Below are 20,173 nucleotides of genomic sequence, written 5' to 3'. Positions count from 1 at the left end.
TGCATTTCCTCAGCATGTCGCCATTCTTCTCTCCTCCACCGGAAACCCCACTGAATCGCAAACTTCACTTTTATGTTCGCGGAGGCAGTGAATTTTTAACAGGACTTCGTCGGTGTGTTGAGTTTGGTCGTTATGGCCGCCTGAATCAGACTAGCTAAATTCTCACAGTGCATGGTTGTCTTTCGATTATATCTAAATTACAGAAAGTTTTGCACGGGATTTCCGGATTAACGCAAATATTTGTTAGGATTTTTCTTGGGGGTTAAATTTCAAACATGCAGCCTCCGCCGAGAAAGGTGAGTTGTCTAGTTTTTACTTTCCTCTGCAAATGTTTTGACGAATGTTGGAAGATGCACGCTTTGTTGCAGTCCAACTTTAAGATATGTGCCCACTACGTCGGAACAAAGTTGTATAGTTTTTATCAAACGCAAATACGACCTTTTTTGTTATCGAAGACTACTTCTTGAAACGGTTATATTTTTTTCAATGTTCCAAAGTAGCCCAAGAAATGTCCTAGTATTCAATTCAAGGAAAACACATTTTCTTACTGTTCCATATAGGTTGTAGCCTTTGCCTGGCTCACAAACTGACAAAGATACATTGTAACAGTCTTGCTTTTGGTGGAGATAATTTGTAGTAAACTATAGTGGTGATGGATGACTGAATTTGGACCCGTGTAAATAAAATAGCAACACAACTGTAGCTTGAACAGCAAAAACAATTATTGTAATGGGAATCCCGTTACGGTATCATGTTGCAGAAACATTACACACCATCGGACAAGTCGCCGAAGTCTGTTGCGGGTTGGATAAGAAATTATACTGTGATAAAATTCCATCAGTTGAAGTTGAACTTGGACTGGATATCAAATTCTGTCAAATCCAGATTTGTTATTTTTAACAATGATGTTCTTAATGGGTTAATGGGGAAAAAACAATTATCACTATGATACGTATGCCGTTTTTGTTATAGTCATGATTAGCTAGTTGATGGATTAATGTCTCTCTCAAACCGGGTTCGTTTAGCCTACTAATTGCTGAGGAATATTCAAATGTCAGTGGTAGCACTACAGATGAGTCAATTCCTGAAATAGAAACATTTTGGCCTATTAAATCAACCACTTGACTTGCTGTAGTTGCCTGAATATAGCCTTCTAATTTTAACCGTAGTATATTTCCCCTAATGATCAGCTGTGTTATGATAATAGTATAATACACTACAGTAGGCTGTGGTTAACCATTTCTCTTCAGAAATAGGAGTCAAATCACCACTACAAAATACTGTATTATAATTTACAGTGCAACACAGCAACTAATGCATGGTCCAGATCAACTTGAGATTGAATGACAAGTGAGGATCAACACCATGCATGATGACAGAATGATCTTCTCAGGGTAGCCTATAAGGTCAGTGAGTGTAGTTTGAGCCCTAATGGTTTCCCAGTTGAACACACATACCCAATTACTAGCCCCGAGACTGGGTTACCTAACCCAGGGGCCAATTAGAAGTCTACAGAGGCAACTCTGCTTTCCTCCACCCAGCCCCAGAGAGAAGCATTTTACCCAGCTTCACCTGCCTCTGGATTAGTACATAGTTGACTTCTGGGCCTTGTTCACTAGAAAATAAAATGCTCTGAAACAGGGAGGGGAATTGTCATTTTCCAGTAAGATATGCTCAATTTTGTTTTGCGGTGCCCTAATGAACACGAGCTAGATCAATTTAATGGCTTGGTATTGTTGTGAATCTGTCAACCGGGAACACGCAGCTATCCAAAGACTGTTAAAAATAATGTTTGCACTTGGGAGCAATTTCCATATGCCTGAAGGTACCACGTTCTTCTGTACAAACAATAGTACGCAAGTATAAACACCATGGGACCACGCAGCCGTCATACCACTCAGGAAGGAGAAGCGTTCTGTCTCCTAGAGATTAATGTACTTTGGTACGAAAAGTGCAAATCAATCCCAGAACAACAGAAAAGGACCTTGTGAAGATGCTGGAGGAAACGGGTACAAAAGGATCTATATCCACAGTAAAACTAGTCCTATATCTGCATAACCTGAAAGGCCGCTCAGCCAGGAAGAAGCCATTGCTCCAAAACCGCCATACAAAAGACAGAATACGGTTTGCAACTGCACATGGGGACAAAGATCATACTTTTTGGAGAAATGTCCTCTGGTCTGATGAAACAAAAATAGAACTGTTTGGCTATAATGACCATCGTTATGTTTGGAGGAAATAGGGAGAGGCTTGCAAGCCAAAGAACACCATCCCAACCGTAAAGCCCAGGGGTGGCAGCATCATGTTGTGGGGGTGCTTTGCTGCAAGAGGAACTGGTGCACCTCACAAAATAGATGGAATCATGAGGTAGGAAAATTATGTGGATATATGGAAGCAACATCTCAAGACATCAGTCAGGAAGTTAAAGCGTGGTAGCAAATGGGTCTTCCAAATTAATAATGACCCCAAGCATACTTCCAAAGTTGTGGCAAAATGGCTTAAGGACAACAAAGTCAAGGTATTGGAGTGGCCATCACAAAGCCCTGATCTCAATCCAATAGAAAATGTGTGGGCAGAACTGAAAAAGCATGTGTGAGCAAGGAGGCCTACAAACCTGACTCAGTTACACCAGTGCTGTCAGGAGGAATGGGCCAAAATTCACCCAATTTATTGTGGGAAGCTTGTGGAAGGCTACCTGAAGCATTTGACCCAAGTTAAACAATTTAAAGGCAATGCTACCAAACACTCAATTAGTATATGTAAACTTCTGACCCACTGGGAATGTGATGAAATAAATAAAAGCTGAAATAAATAATTCTCTCTACTATTATTTTGACATTTCAAATTCTTCAAATAAAGTGGTGATTCTAACTGACCTAAGACAAGGAATTTTTACCAGGATTAAATGTCAGGAATTGTGAAACTGAGTAAGTGTATTTGGCTAAGGTGTATGTCAACTTCTGACTTCATCTGTATATGACATGCGGTGCTCTTATCAGGAGTTGACTGTATTCTGCTCCATATACAAGAGCTGGATTTGGATGTTTTGCCCACTTCTTCTGATATAACTGTTTTGACTCTCTCAGGTCAAGGTTACCCAGGAGCTGAAACACACTCACGCTGAGCAGATAAGCAGACTACACATCAAACATCAGACAGAGTGTGACCTACTGGAGGACCTGAGGTAAGGGGAGGAGAGTGGAGGGAGCCGGTGGATGCCAGTGGAGGCTGCTTCTCTATACCCAGTTCCAAATCGACCCCTATCCCCTACTACCTAGGTACTTGTGTAGTTGTGAAAGGCTTGGATATGTATAATCAATGGCTACAATTCCACCTAGCCTGTCAGAGGGCCTAGCCCCTATTACCATATTGGTAAAACCTACCCAACCTTTGTAAATGTCTATGATATGAAGTGCCGTTGTGGGGTAGGGGTTTATTTGGAAGGGGACAGTACTCTTGGGTCTGGCTTCCTGTCATTTGGCTTGGGTGACAAAGAGATGAAAAATCACTAAAGATCAAACGAACCAGAGCTGTTCAGCCAGTCGCTCTTGGAGGAAAATTGGTTTTGGATAATAAATGAACTTTGGATTCTTCCTGGTTGAAAGATTCCTGGAATCAGGATGGAATAGTAAGGAAATCTTGGAATCCTCCAAATGTGAATTTTGGTTACCAGAATAAAAAAATAATTGATAGTTGGAGAGGGAGAATGATAGGGTCAGGCAGTGATATAGTATAGGGAAGAAGAGGGAGAGCAGGTCCAAGTTCAGTTGTCAAACGTTGCAGATAGAAATTCCAATAATAGAGCCGATGTGATTCCTAAGGGAGCAGACACACAGCACCAAATGTCAATCTGCCGTTCATTCAGCGTGGTGTGTTTTTTTAGGGTCCACATTCTCGCTGGTGGGTGTCAGACTGACAACATTTTCGAGCGATTCTACATGTAGAATCGGTTTGCAAATTACAGTTGGCACTCTGTTCAGAGGTGCTAAGTCAGGGTTTCCCAAAATTGTTTTTTGGGACCCCAAGGGATGCACATTTAGTTTTTTGCCATAGCACTACACAGCTGATTCAAATAATCAGCTAATCATCAAGCTTTAACATTTTGAATCAGCTGTGTAGTGTAGGGCAAACTACATGTGCACCCTGTGAGATCCTGAGGACTGAGTTTGGGCAAAGCTGTGTTAAGTATGCTCTGCCGGCAAACGCTATTGGAGTGTTTCCCAACTCCGGTCCTCCAGTATCCCCCAACAGTACATATTTTTGTTGTGGCCCCAGACAAGCACACCTGATTTTACTTGTCAACTAATCATCAAGCCCTTAAAGTTGAATCGTGTTTTTTTCTGGGGCTACAACAAACGTGTGCTGTTGGGAGTACTGGAGTTGGAAAACACTGCTCTACATGACTGGCATGTTTGTTCTACATAGAAGTATGCTATCTGAATGTTCCAAAACGTTGGTCCTATTGAATGCGACCCAGGGTTGTGTTCCCTAGGGACGGTGGTAGCCTAGCGTTTAAGACTGTTGGGCCAGTAAACCGAAAGGTCGCTGGTTCGAATCCCTAAGCAGATAAGATGGAAAAATCTGTGCCAATGAAGTGGATGTCGATTTAAGGCAGCCCCCTGTACCTCTGATTCAGAGGGGCTAGGTTAAATGCGGAAGACACATTTCGGTTTAATGCATTCAGTTGTGCAACTGAATAGGTATCCCCTTTCCCTTCATTAGGCACCAAACAAACAAAAATTGGATGGACTACTTCGAGGTTTCCCAAACTCGGTCCTGGGGCCCCGCCTGGGTGCACATTTAGTGTTTTGCCCTAGTGCTACACAGCTGATTCAAATAATCAACTAATCATCAAGCTTTGAATCAGCTGTGTAGTGTTAGGGGAAAAAAACAAAACGTGCACCCCTTGGGGTCCCGAGGATCGAGTTTGGGAAACGCTTGCCTTTCTTGGACTCCAATAAGAAACACTCAGTTTGCAATGGAAAAACTAAAACTTAGGCTCGAATGAACATGACCCATGCTGAGGGAAAGGAAGAAGAGGCCAAGAGGAGATGCAAATCACCTGAAGGGAAGCCAGATCTGTTGTCAGTTTGGATTTGCTGAATACTGGAGCACTCAGACCAGTAATGTCTTGTTTTAACCTGAAGTGACCCATGTGGAATTTTGGCTATTCATAAGTACAACAATGGATGTAGCAACTAAGGATTCTAGCTTTAATTTCCAATGAAATGCCCAGTGTACATGACCAGTCTAGTCAAAGCCAATTTGCCTACTTCACCCATCAATCAAAAGGAACTGACTGTGGCCCTGGGGTGTCTGACTGTGTGTCTGACGCATCAAGGAGGCTGGGTTGTGTTCAATTGCCACTTAAAACGTATTGTAATGGAAAACAAATATCCATTTTTCTTATTGGACAGGTCCAGGTAGTCCTTCCCAGTTTCAGTGTGGCATCCACATCACTAAGGACATGGTCGACACACCCGTACAACCGTGAAGAGGGCATGGCAGCGACTCTTTTCCCTCAGGAGGCTGAAAAGATTTGGCATGGGCCCTCGGATCCTCAGTTATACAGCTGCACCATCAAGGGCATCTTGACTGGCTGCATTGCCACTTGGTATAGCAAATTAACCGCCCTTGATCGCAGCCCAGTATATCACTGGGGCCGAGCTCCCTGTCATCCAGGACCTGTACGGTGCATTCGGAAAGTATTCAGACCCTTGACTTCTTCCACATTTTATGTTACAGCCTTATTCTAAAATGGATTAAATGTTTCCTCATCAATCTACACACAATACCTTATAATGACAAAGCAAAAACAGGAATTTTTTCAAATTTATTCAAAATAAAAAACTATTACATAAGTATTCAGACCCTTTACTCAGTACTTTGTTGAATCACCTTGGGCAGCAATTACAGCCTTGAGTCTTCTTGGGTATGACGCTACAAGCTTGGCACACCTGTATATGGGGAGTTTATCCCATTCCTCTCTGTAGATCCTCTCAAGCTCTGTCAGGTTGGATGGGGAACGCCGCTGCACAGCTATTTTCAGGTCTCTCCAGAGATGTTCAATTGGGTTTCATGTCCGGGCTCTGGCTGGGCCACACAATGACATTCAGAAACTTGTCCCAAAGCAACTCCTGCGTTATCTTGGCTGTGTGCTTTAGGGTCATTGTCCTGTTGGAAGGTGAACCTCTGGAGCATGTTTTCGTCAAGGAGCTCTCTGTACTTTGCTCCGTTCATATTTCCCTCGATCCTGATTAGTCTTCCAGTACCTGCCGCTGTAAAACATTCCCACAGCATCATGATGCTGCCACCTCCATGCTTCACTGTAGGGATGGTGCCAGGTTTCCTCCAGACGTGACACTTGGCATTCAGGCCAAATAGTTAAAACTTGGTTTCATCAGACCAGAGAATCTTGTTTCTCATGTTATGAGAGTCCTTTAGGTGCCTTGTGGCAAACTCCAATGGGGCTGTTATGTGCCTTTTACCGAGGAGTGGCTTCCGTCTGGCCACTCTAGCATTTATAATCTGACATGCTATTCAACAACTCTCTAGATATCAGTCTGATACATAATTTATGATGCCTAGCATATCATTGGCTGTTGAATCTTAGGGCTGTCCCCAACAAAAAAATATTGTTTGACTGAGTCCTGTTTTAACCTTATTTTTCCTTATATAGAAAGAATAAAATCAACTTCATATGCGCTGAGCTTTGTCTGATGCTTTAAGCATACTGTTTGATTACATAATTAAGACACAGAAATGACTCAAGAAAGAACCCGATGGTCAAACTGTTATAAAAAGGACAGTGTGTGACTGGGGCACATTGTCTCGTTCTGTTTAAACACATAGCAGTGTTTATTGCACTGTCCATGCTGAAGCTGTAACATTACAGCCATTTAGTTTCTGACAGTAACGTTTTGTTCTGTTACCGAAATCCCTAATTTGTTTGACAAACATTCCCTATTCCTTCAACCCTAGCTCTCTTTACATGAAATGCGTGAGCATCACATGCATATGAACAATAGGACCTCACCTATAGCCTATCATAATCACATCATTGGTTATAACAGCAAAATGAATGTGGAAGGCATGAAAAATAAACTCGAAATGGGTGTATGTTTACTGGCTACTCGGGAAGGAAAGAGGAAGTCAGATCTGTGGAGGTCATTTGACTTAGTTGTGGAAACTACTGGGGATCTAGAAAAAGGAGGGTATAGGAGCAAGTGTTGCGTGAGTATCGTCTGTGTCAAACAGTCGTTATATTAATATATTTTTTTCTGGCAATTTGCAACAGTGTAAACAATACTCTCTCCTGTCTCAATTTCTTTAGACAACAAGGCTCAGGCAAAGGCAGTTGTCTTAGACAACAAGGCTCAGGCAAAGGCAGTTGTCTTAGACAACAAGTCTCAGGCAAAGGCAGTTGTCTTAGACAACAAGGCTCAGGCAAAGGCAGTTGTCTTAGACAACAAGGCTCAGGCAAAGGCAGTTGTCTTAGACAACAAGGCTCAGGCAAAGGCATTTTTTTTTGTCTCTGCTGCCTCCACTGCATTGTTCTCAATCCCACTATATACTGATTAACTTTGCTATTATGCACATAGCAACATAGGGATAGGTGCCAATTCTACGGCGCACTAAGATTGAGCATTTGTTATAAAATAATGAGATTGATTAGTGTTGCATCATTATTTTTACATAATATAACCATATACAATTTCATTATCAAATGCCTTAGGAGTGATGGGTTGTGCCATCCCTGTGGCGTCCGCAATGGATTAGTCCACTGAGACAGGCGTGAATCAGACTGGTGTCTTGTGCCCCATGAAAATAATAAAAATAATAGTTTTAATCACATGCGCTGAATACAACTGTTGTAGACCTTACATTGAAATGCTTACTTACAAGCCCATAACCAACAATGCAGTTTATTCAAAAATACGAATAAGAAATAAAAGTAACAAGTAGTTAAAGAGCAGCAGTAAAATAACAATAGAGAGACCATATATAGGGGGTACCGGTACAGCGTCAATGTGCGGGGCACCGGTTAGTTGAGGTAATATGTACATGTAGGTAGAGTTAAAGTGACAGAGATAATAAGAGTAGCAGCGGTGTAAAAGGGGGGGGGGCAGTGCAAATAATCTGGGTTGCCATTTGATTAGCTTTTCAGGAGTCTTATGACTTGGGGTAGAAGCTGTTTTTTAGAAGCCTCTTGGACCTAGACATGGCACTCTGGTACTGCTTGCCGTGCTGTAGCAGAGAGAACAGTATATAACTAGGGTGGCTGGAATCTTCTTCTGACAGCGCCTGGTATAGAGGACCTGGATGGGAGGAAGCTTGGCCCAGTGATGTACTGGGCCGTACGCACTACCCTCTGTAGTGCCTTGAGGTCGGAGGCCAAGATGTTCCCATACCAGGCAGTGATGCAACCACTCAATGGTGCAGCTGTAGAACCTTTTGAGGATCTGAGGACCCATGCCAAATCTTTTCTGTCTCCTGAGGGGGAATAAGTTTTGTTGTGCCCTCTTCACAACTGTATTGGTGTGCTTGGACCATGTTAGTTTGTTGGTGATGTGGACACCAAGGAACTTGAAGCTCTCAACCTGCTCCACTACAGCCCCATCAATGAGAATGGGGGCGTGCTCGGTCCACCTTTTCCTGTAGTCCACAATCAACTCATTTGTGTTGATCGTGTTGAGGGAGAGGTTGTTGTCCTGACCCCACACGGCCAGTTCTCTGACCGCCTCCCTATAGGCTGTCTCGTCATTGTTGGTGATCAGGCCTACCGCTGTTGTCATCAGCAAACTTAATGATGATGTTTGAGTCGTGCCTGGCCTTGCAGTCATGAGTGAACAGGGAGTACAGGAGGGGACTGAGCACGCACCCCTGAGGGGCCCCTGTGTTGAGGATCAGCGTGGCGAATGTGTTGTTACCTACCTTTACCACCTGGGGTCGGCCTGTCGGGATGTCCAGGATCCAGTTGCAGAGGGAGGCGTTTAGTCCCAGGATCCTTAGCTTATTGATGAGCTTTGAGGACACTGTGATGTTGAATGCTGAGGTGTAGTCAATGAATACCTTTCTCACTTAGGTGTTCCTTTTGTCCAGGTGGGAAAGGGCAGTGTGGAGTGCAGTAGAGATTGCATCATCTGTGGATCTTTTAGGGCAGTATGCAAATTGGAGTAGGTCTAGGGTTTCTGGGATAATGGTGTTGTGAGCCATGACCAACCTTTCAAAGCACTGGCTACAAATGTGAGTGCAATGGGTCGGTGTTAATTTAGACAGGTTACCCTAGTGTTCTTGGGCACAGGGACTATGGTGGTCTGCTTGAAACATGTTGGTATTACAGACTCCGACAGGGAGAAGTTGAAAATGTCAGTGAAGACACTTTCCAGTTGGTCAGCGCATGCTTGCAGTACACGTCCTGGTAATCCATCTGGCTCTGTGGCCCTGTGAATGTTGACCTGTTTAAAGGTCTTACTCACATCGGCTGTGGAGAGCTTGATCTCACAGTCGTCCGGAACAGTTGGTGCTCTCATGCATGTTTCAGTGTTAAATCAGGAACATATTCCACTCTGTGCTAGCCGAACAGTCTTGTAGCATAGCATCTGCTTCATCTGACCACTTTTTAAAAATGATCTAGTCACTGGTGCTTCCAGCTTTATTTTTTGCTTGTGGTCAGGAGGATAGAATTAAGGTAAGATTTGCCAAATGGAGGGTGAGGGGGAGCTTTGTACATGTCTCTGTGTGGAGTACCCCCCCCCCCCCAACAGCTCGTTGTTGTTTACATATTTGCGGAGTCCGCCACTCCTTGTCTTACCAGATGCCGCTGTTCTATCCTGCCAGCTGTATGTTGATAATGTCATCATTCAGCCACGACTCCATGAAGCATAAGATGTTACAGTTTTTAATGTCTTGTTGGTAACATAAAAAATTGTAACTGCTCGACTGAAGATATCCCGGTCTACCAACAGCCGGTCGACCAACAGCCCATCGACCAAACAATCGACCAGTTGATGAAATGGTGTCAGCCCTACTAAATGTTTCATGCGTTGTCTAATTTATATAGTCCTGTAGTGTCTATTCAGTCTCTTTTCCCAGTTTATTAATTATGTTGTATATCATTCTGTGGTTCTACCTTTCCTCCTTGTAGGACATTCAGTCAGAAGAAAGCTGCCATAGAAAGGGACTATGCCCAGGTGAGTATCTCTCTCTCCGTCCTTCCTTCTCTCTATATATATATCCCTCTGGAGGTGTGTTCATTTCTGCATGCGGAAGCCATTTCATTGTGGCGTTGCTGTCTTCAGCTTTGGGGCACCCAAAAAATAACTTGCCTCCCACAAAGGCACCAATTGCTTCCCTATACGAGGTTCGGGTAAGGTTGCGGTTGTTGGGTGGATCTGGGCTCAATTGTGGTCTGATGCATTTCTCATCTATCACAGAGGACCACTTTAAAGGTTTTTGTCTCAGTTGTGGTGTTTTGTGTAGTCCACTTCCTTGTCGTCGAGTTGTTTATGCCACAGCTTCCTGTGGATGTCAATTTACTGTCTGATAATCCCCCAACCTGCTTTGGTCTTTTCCGGCTTTGCATCCCTGTGTGGAATGTAAACCATTACTGTGAGAAAAGAGGGCCCTGACTTGGGAGTTCCCCCAAACAGGCAGTACCCAGCCACTTCATTGTGTGTAATATAGTGTGTGAGAGGGCGAGAGAGATTGCTGGTGTGTGTTTTTGTTTGAGGATTTCATTCACACCCTGCTGATATACCATTCATACAGTGCCTTCAGGAAGTATTCATACCCCTTGACTTATTCCAAATTTTGTTGTGTAACAGCCTGAATTCAAAATGGATTTAAAAAAATCTCGCACGTCTACTCACAACATCCCATAATGACAAAGTATGTTTTAAAAATGTTCCCAAATGTATTGAAAATTAAATGCATATCTTATTTACAGCGGTATTCCACCCCCTAATTCAGTACTTTGTTGAAACACCTTTGGCAGGGATTACAGCTGTGAGTCTTTCTGGGTAAGTCTCTTAGAGCTTTGCACACCTGGGTTGTACAATATTCACACATTATTATTATTTTCAAAATTCTTCAAGCTCTGTCAAATTGGTTGGTGATCATTGCGAGACAGCCATTTTCAGGTCTTGGCTATAGATCTTCAAGTAGATTGAACTGAACTCTAACTAGGCCAGTTTATTGTCCTGCTGAATGGGGAATTGTCCTGCTGAATGGGGAATTCATCTGTGTCTGGTAGAAAGCAGACTGAACCTGGTTTTCTTAGGATTTTGCCTGTACTTAGGTCCATTCTGTTTCTTTTTGATCCTGGAAAAACTCCCTAGTCCCTAACGATTACAAAGATACCCATAACACGATGCTTGAAAATATGGAACGTTTTTCAACAGAATCAGTGGAATGCAAACACAGTTTAATTTCATAGCAGCCACATACAAACAGAATGATCACTTTGCTCGTTGTAATTCCTTTTTGCATCTACGCGCTCTCCTCCTCCTCACCTTTCCCTCTGCCTGTGGACTTCAGTGCACAACACATCGGCTGTCTGTGACCAGGTCCCAACAAAAACTTTACAATCCAAACCTTCATATCATAACCGCAACACACGGCCTACATCATTGTCACCATATCTAACGTCATAGTCTACTTAGCTAATAGAACTAACACATTAGTAAACCCTCTACAATCATGCAGTACAGTCAGAAGGCAGTTTAGCAGTTACACCCGTGGCAATAAATTAATAAAACCGAAAGCTTAACTTGACTTGGAAAAGTTCTAGTGTTAGACAGCCAGCTAGCTAACATAGCATCCCTCCGGGTGTTTTGTTTGAGTAGGCGGAAGTGAAAAGTAAAAAAACAATAACATGAAATATAGCTAGCTCTCTCTCTTGCTTCTCCTTAATTTAAGAAATGCATTTGTTCAAGACAATAGCTGAACAGTTTCTCTCTTTGAGTCAACTACTCACCACATTTTATGCACTGCAGTGTTAGCTAGTTGTAGCTTATGCTTTCAGTAATAGATTCAATCTCTGATCCTTTGATTGGGCGGACATGTCAGTTCATGCTGCAAGAGCTCTGACAGGTTGGAGGATGTCCTCCGGAAGTTGTCATAATTACTGTGTAAGTCAATGGAAGGGGCTGAGAACCATGAGCCTCCTAGGTTTTGTATTGAAGTAAATGCACCCAGAGGAGGACGGAAACTATCTGTCCTCCAGCTACACCATGGTACTACCCTTGAAAGTGCTGTTGAGGATGCTGTAGACCTTCATTGCAAAAGTGTGTTTAATCAATCATTTGGTAATATATGAATATATTTAGATTAGTTTTATCTAAAAATGATTTTTTTAAACGTTTCACTTAAGAAATTTTACAAAATTCGCCTTCCTCCACTGCTGTACAGGCTTCCTTCTTTTCACTCTGTCAATTAGGTTAGTATTGTGGAGTAACTACAATGTTTATTTTTACCCATCTACCAATTGGTGCATAAGAAAACCTTCCCTGGTACTTGTGGTTAAATCTGTGTTTGAAATTCACTGTTCGACTGAGGGACAATTATCTTTATGTGTGGAGTACAGAGATGAGGTAGTCATTAAAAAATCACGTTAAACACTTATTGCACACAGTAAGTCCATCCAACCTCTTATGTAACTGGTTAAGCACACTTTTGCAACTGAACTTATTTAGGCTTGCCATAACAAAGGGGTTGATACTTATTGACTCGAGATATTTCATCTTTTCCACTTTAACATTATGGGGTATTATATTGTGTGTATGCAAATTACCAAACATCTCATTATAATAAATGTTTAAATCAGGCTGTAACACTGACATTTGGAAAAATTAAAGGGGTGTGAATACTTGCTGAAAGCACTGTATGTACCACATTCTATATATGAAGTCACCCTCAAGACAGAGCGCTTCCAAGACCCTTTCTCACACCCACTCTAAACCAACACTTTTATCCGGCTGAAGATTCAGGATGCAACGCAACAAAAACATAAATAGCATGCAAGTATTCTGTGCACAATACACAAACTTGTTCACACACACACACACACACACACACACACACACACACACACACACACACACACACACACACACACACTATAAACAAGGACATTGTATAATTCTCATCACCACACGATCTATTCACTAATAGCGTCTTTGTGTTACTTCCTGTGTCGTTGTGTCATGCCCTGAAGCCATCCTGTAAACAATGTATTACTGATGCTTGTCTAGGGTAATTGGATATGCAACTGCATAAAAACAATACACAATATGCCATACATGAATGGCGATATGTTCCTACTACTTTGCGCTCCGGGGAATTATTTGCCTGGTTCACCAATTACTTTGCAGACAGAGTTCAGTGTGTCAAATCGGAGGGCATGCTGTCCGGTCCTCTGGCAGTCTCTATGGGGGTGCCACAGGGTTCAATTCTCGGGCCGACTCTTTTCTCTGTATATATCAATGATGTTGCTCTTGCTGCGGGCGATTCCCTGATCCACGTCTACGCAGACGACACCATTCTATATACTTTCGGCCCGTCATTGGACACTGTGCTATCTAACCTCCAAACGAGCTTCAATGCCATACAACACTCCTTCCGTGGCCTCCAACTGCTGTTAAACTCTAGTAAAACCAAATGCATGCTTGTCAACCGATCGCTGCCTGCACCCGCATGCCCGACTAGCATCACCACCCTGGATGGTTCCGACCTTGAATATGTGGACATCTATAAGTACCTAGGTGTCTGGCTAGACTGCAAACTCTCCTTCCAGACTCATTCATATCAAACATCTCCAATCGAAAATCAAATCGGCTTTCTATTCTGCAACAAAGCCTCCTTCACTCACGCCACCAAGCTTACCCTAGTAAAACTGACTATCCTACCGATCCTCGACTTCGGCGATGTCATCTACAAAATGGCTTCCAACACTCTTCTCAGCAAACTGGATGCAGTTTATCACAGTGCCATCCGTTTTGTCACTAAAGCACCTTATACCACCCACCACTGCGACTTGTATGCTCTCGTCGGCTGGCCCTCGCGACATATTCGTCGCCAGACCCACTGGCTCCAGGTCATCTACAAGTCCATGCTAGGTAAAGCTCCGCCTTATCTCAGTTCACTGGTCACGATGGCAACACCCATCCGTAGCACGCGCTCCAGCAGGTGTATCTCACTGATCATCCCTAAAGCCAACACCTCATTCGGCCGCCTTTCGTTCCAGTACTCTGCTGCCTGTGACTGGAACGAATTGCAAAAATCGCTGAAGTTGGAGACTTTTATCTCCCTCACCAACTTTAAACATCTGCTATCTGAGCAGCTAACCGATCGCTGCAGCTGCACATAGTCTATTGGTAAATAGCCCACCCATTTTCACCTACCTCATCCCCATACTGTTTTTATTTATTTACTTTTCTGCTCTTTTGCACACCAATATCTCTACCTGTACATGACCATCTGATCATTTATCGCTCCAGTGTTAATCTGCAAAATTGTAATTATTCGCCTACCTCCTCATGCCTTTTGCACACATTGTATATAGACTCCCCCTTTTTTCTACTGTGTTATTTGACTTGTTAATTGTTTACTCCATGTGTAACTCTGTTGTCTGTTCACACTGCTATGCTTTATTTTGGCCAGGTCGCAGTTGCAAATGAGAACTTGTTCTCAACTAGCCTACCTGGTTAAATAAAGGTGAAATAAAAATAAATTTAAAATTTTTTCGTGGTGCACCATAACAAATACTTTTCTGCCTCGATTTGGAGCCAGCCTCATAGTCGTGTGACTAGGTCAGAATTTTAATTGATTATCATGTCACTCAGTGATCCACACACCCAAAGTCCAACACTATTACCTCTAAGCGCCAGCATTTTGAGCCTGGGGGCAAGATTATGTAAACACACACACACACACACACACACACACACACACACACACACACACACACGCACACGCTCTCTCACTCTCCAAACAACCCAAACTCAGTAATATATTGTCTCTGTCTCATGGAGATGTCAATCTGAGCGAGAGTGCATTAGGAAAGTATTCAGACCCCTTGACTTTTCCCACATTTGGTTAGGTTAGCCTTTTTTCTAAAATGTATTCAATCATTTTTTCCCCTCATCAATCTACACACAATATCCCATAATGACCAAGCAAAAACAGCTTTTGAGAATCTTTTTCAAATGTATTAAAAATAAATGTAAATATCACATTTACGTAAGTATTCAGACCCTTTACTCAGTACTTTGTTGAAGCACCTTTGGCAGACATTACAGCCTCAAGTCTTCTTGGGTATGATGCTACAAGCTTGACACACATGTGTTTGGGGAGTTTCTCCCATTCTTTGTAGATCCTCTCAAGCTCTGTCAGGTTGGATGGGGAGCGTCGCTGCACAGTTATTTTCAGGTCTCCAGAGATGTTTGATTGGGTTGAAGTCCGGGCTCTGGCTGGGCCACTCAAGGACATTCGGAGACTTATCCCAAAGCCACTCCTGCATTGTCTTGGCTGTGTACTTGGGGTTGTTGTCCTAATGGAAGGTGAACCTTCGTCCCAGTCTGAGGTCCTGAGTGCTCTGAGCAGGTTTTCATCAAGGATCCTAACTAGTTTCCCAGTCCCTGCCACTGAAAAACATCCCACAGCATGATGCTGCCACCACTATGCTTCACCATAGGGATGGTGCCAGGTTTCCTCCAGATGTGACGCTTGGCATTCAAGCCAAAGAGTTCAATCTTGGTTTCATCAGACCAGAGAATCTTGTTTCTCATGTTATGAGAGTCCTTTAGGTGCCTCGTGGCAAACTCCAAGGGGGCTGTTATGTGCCTTTTACCGAGGAGTGGCTTCCGTCTGGCCACTCTACCATAAAGGCCTGATTGGTGGAGTGCTGTATAGATGGGAGAATCTTCCAGAAAGACAATGATCTCCACAGAGGAATCCTAGAGCTCTGTCAGAGTGACCATTGATTGGGTTCTTGGTCACCTCCCCAACCCTTCTCCCCCAATTGCTTAGTTTGGCTGGGCGGCCAGCTCTAGGAAGAATCTTGTTCTAGGAAGAATCTTCTTCCAAAGAAGAATGATGGAGGCCACTGTGTTCTTGAGGACCTTCAATGCTGCAGAAATGTTTTAGTACCCTTCCCCAGATATGTGCCTCGACACAATCCTGTCCCTGAGCTCTACGGACAATTCCTTCAACCTTGTGGCTTTGTTTTTGCTCTGACATGCACTGTCAACTGTGGAACCTTTTATATAGACAGGTGTGTGCGTTTCCAAATCATGTCCAATTAATTGAATTTACCACAGGTGGACTCCAATCTAGTTGTAGAAACATCTCAAGGATGATCAGTAGAAACAGGATGCACCAGAGCTCAATTTCATGTCTCATAGCAAAGGGTCTGAACACATGTAAATAAGGTATTTGTTTTTAAAATTTCTAAAACCCTGTTTTTGCTTTGTCATGGGGTATTATGTGTAGATTGATGAGGGGAAAAAAGTAATATAATCCATTTTAGAATAAGGCTTTAACGTAACATTTGGAGAAGGGGTCTGTATACTTTCCGAATGCACTGTATGCTCCCTGGGTTGTATACATTGGGGCACACCTTAGCTGAGCATGTCTTATAGGACAAGTTTAGGTTGTCCCCTCCTATTTTCTTTTGTTTGGGGCTTAGTGAATACACCACCTGGCTACCTGGCTACCTGTCTCGTGTTTGTGCCTATTTATTCCAGTGACTCATACTAGGTCATTTGATTATGGCTATTTTGATTTCCCTGAAGAACACACACTCCGGGGTGATATTTCCCCTAGGTACAGATCTAGGATCAGCTTCCTCATTCTATTCCTCAATTCTCACCTTATCCATTAGCTATGAAAATGATAAACTGGCCCAAGATCAGCGTCTTGGGTTTACCTTCACCTTACGCGCACTGTAGAGCGCGTAAGGTGCGCACCAAGCGCGCACTGTAGATGCCAAGCATGAGGATTGTCAGTACATGCAATCAATATGACTTTCCCAACATGTGTTTCAATAACATAGTTGTTTGCTTGTGATGATGCAACAGGATACTTTTTCTCACTCAGCTTGCAGCTTTTGTCTCTTAAATGTAATGTAATGATGTCTCTGAACTGTCTATTGGGTTGTGTTCATTAGGCACCAAATGTAAGAAAACAGTCTGAAACTGGGAGGGACTACCTGGACTTGTCCAATAAGAAGCACTTGTAGTCATTTTCCATTGCAAAACATTTCTAAACGTTTGCCCTAATGAACTGGTAGAAGCAGCAGATGGCTTTTTTGGGCGCCAAATTAGAGATGAGCATTAGACTGTTGAATCAAAGCAGGTCACAGTGGACTCTGAAATGCTTGTTTTTCTCTAACTTACCCTCTTCCCTTTTGCCTCTTCTCTATCCCTCTCTTTTTCCTCTCTGTCTTAACACCTGCATGCTGCCATGACCTGATTGATATTCAAATCACAGTAAGTGATAAAATGACCCCCTCTGTCCCTCGTCCTTAACCCGTCCTACCATTCCCTCCTCCCTCCGTCCATCCCTCCCTCGCCCCCCGCCACACAATTCAGACACGTCCGCTCTGCTGGCTACACTCTCTGTGACTCCCACAATGGCTGCGTTTGTGGCGGTGGGTTCAGCCATTTGGAACTTTGGCACCAGAACCCAGTGACACCAAAGCGTTCAGAGACTGGGCCTAAAGTGTGTCAGGATGGGAGTGTGTCCCTTGTGGATTGAATTTAGCCTGGTCCCAGATTGGATTGTGCTTTATAGCCAATTCCTATAGTTATTTGGCATGCCAATGACCATCGAAGTTGGCAAGACGGCACAAACCAATTTGGGACCAGGCCAGATTGACTTGAACTCTATAGCAGTCAGTCAGTGTTTGAGATGGACAGTTAGCAACTGCAGACTGACTAATCTATAAATCATAATGAATAGACCTATTCGAATGCCAGATAGTAGTTGATCTCAAACACACTTGGTCGGTTGGTAGGCCTTTAGGATGTTAGTAGGTGCTAGCTAGCCTGCATTCTATGTTTAGGTCAGACATTTGCCCAAGTTGCCATTTCGCTCACCTGTCTCTCTGTTCACCTAAGAATGTGGTCCATAAAGCAGTGTGTGTGCGTCTGCATGACTTTGCACCCTCGCATACCAAAGGCCCCACTGCGGGGGAAAAGCCTGAAATATTTCAGTTGGTCTTTGTTTACTCTGCAATGCTATTCCAGTTCCTCAAAGCTAAACCTCACTGCCGGCAAGCGGTATTTCCATGGGATGCTACTGTGGTTTAAAATAAGTGAATTACATTACAAAATATAAATGAGCCCAACTCAGCATAAATGTGATGTAGGCCTGCAGCAGCCACCACTTAACTATACCCATGCTCTAGGTGAGTGAGTCCATGGCTGTATCTCAAATGTCATCCTTTTCTTTTGACCAGGGCCCGTAGGGTAATGAGGTGGAGCCCTTAAGTTAACCTGTCCAATCATTTCTAATCAGTGATTACTTCAAAGAAGGAAGTCCCCAGACCCCTTGTTCTTTCACATCCAACGTTCTAAAATGTAGACATACTGGAACTTTGACCTGTGGTTTTCTAGGGTTGTGTTCATTATGGCACACCATAACAAAACGTTTTGCAACAGAAAGCGAAATTGAGTTTCTTATTGGAAACTTTCAGCTGAAGAACATACACACATCAAGGTACTTTTCACAGGTGCTGGAGTTATAGTCAAACTCATGGAAAACAGAAAGGAAAATGCTGCACACTGCTGCTCATGTTCACAGGTGATTTTTATTTATAATGTTTCGACCCTTTGGTCTTCGTCAGGCATCCATATCCCAGGAGGGCGTGGAAGGTCCTATATATAGTCAGTCCTCAGCAAAACATTTATAACATAAGTTCACAATATTAAACATTCAATGTATCAGAATATATGATCACACACAAAGAATGTGATATATATATATACAGTTGATGTCGGAAGTTTACATTTAGGTTGGAGTCATTGAAACTCTCCTAGAGATGAATGCACTTTGTTGTGAAAAGTGCAAATGAATCCCAGAACAACAGCAAAGGACATTGTGAAGATGCTAGAGAAAACAGGTCGAAAAGTATCTATATCCACAGTACAACGAGTCGACATAACCTAAAAGGCCGCTTAGCAAGGAAGAAGCCACTGCTCCAAAACCACCATTAAAAAAGCCAGACTACGGTTTGCGACTGCACATGGGGAAGAAGATTGTACTTTTTGGAGAAATGTCCTCTTGTCTGATGAAACAAAAATAGAACTGTTTGACCATAATGACCATCGTTATGTTTGGAGGAAAAAGGGGGAGGCTTGCAAGCCGAAGAACACCATTCCAACCGTGAAGCACGGGGGTGGCAGCAGCATGTTGTGGGGGTGCTTTTCTGCAGGAGGAACTGGTGCACTTCGCAAATAGATGGCATCATGAGGAAGTAAAATTATGTGGATATATGGAAGCAACATCTCAAGACATCAGTCAGGAAGTTAAAAGCTTGGTCACAAATGGGTATTCGAAATGGACAATGGCCCCAAGCATACAGTGGGGCAAAAAAGTATTTAGTCAGCCACCAATTGTGCCAGTTCTCCCACTTAAAAATATGAGAGGCCTGTAATTTTCATCATAGCTACACTTCAACTATGACAGACAAAATGAGGAAAGAAATCCAGAAAATCACATTGTATTTTTAAAATGTATTTGCAAATTATGGTGGAAAATAAGTATTTGGTCACCTACAAACAAGCAAGATTTCTGGCTCTCACAGACCTGTAACTTCTTTAAGAGGCTCCTCTGTCCTCCACTCATTACCTGTATTAATGGCACCTGTTTGGACTTGTTATCAGTATAAAAGACACCTGTCCACAACCTCAAACAGTCACACTCCAAACTCCACTATGGCCAAGACCAAAGAGCTGTCAAAGGACACCAGAAGCAAAACTGTAGACCTGCACCAGGCTGAGAAGACTGAATCTGCAATAGGTAAGCAGCTTGGTTTGAAGAAATCAACTGTGGGAGCAATTATTAGGAAATGGAAGACATACAAGACCATTGATAATCTCCCTCGATCTGGGGCTCCACGCAAGATCTCACCCCGTGGGGTCAATATGATCACAAGAATGGTGAGCAAAAA

The 20,173-nt window shown here is 43.0% G+C and overlaps 1 protein-coding gene across 2 annotated transcripts in view; it reads left to right on the top strand.

Annotated features, from left to right (window-relative positions):
* The window catches only part of LOC118389922 (F-BAR and double SH3 domains protein 2-like), a 53,058-nt gene continuing 32,885 nt past the window's right edge, over window positions 1-20,173 (top strand). The window contains exons 1-3 of one of the 2 annotated variants that reach the window (XM_035779913.2): window positions 1-296; window positions 3,087-3,184; window positions 10,148-10,193. In XM_035779913.2, coding sequence (XP_035635806.1) covers window positions 276-296; window positions 3,087-3,184; window positions 10,148-10,193 — 165 coding nt within the window. In that variant the 5' untranslated portion in view covers window positions 1-275. Of the gene's footprint in view, window positions 297-3,086; window positions 3,185-10,147; window positions 10,194-20,173 lie in introns of those variants that run through there. The other variant, XM_052529748.1, reaches the window with a different exon arrangement.

Source organism: Oncorhynchus keta, chromosome 11 (genome assembly GCF_023373465.1).
Source record: "Oncorhynchus keta strain PuntledgeMale-10-30-2019 chromosome 11, Oket_V2, whole genome shotgun sequence".
Taxonomy (NCBI): Eukaryota; Metazoa; Chordata; class Actinopteri; order Salmoniformes; family Salmonidae; genus Oncorhynchus; species Oncorhynchus keta.
The sequence above is the reverse complement of the archived record's forward strand: the minus strand, read 5'-3'. Positions and strand labels throughout refer to the sequence as shown.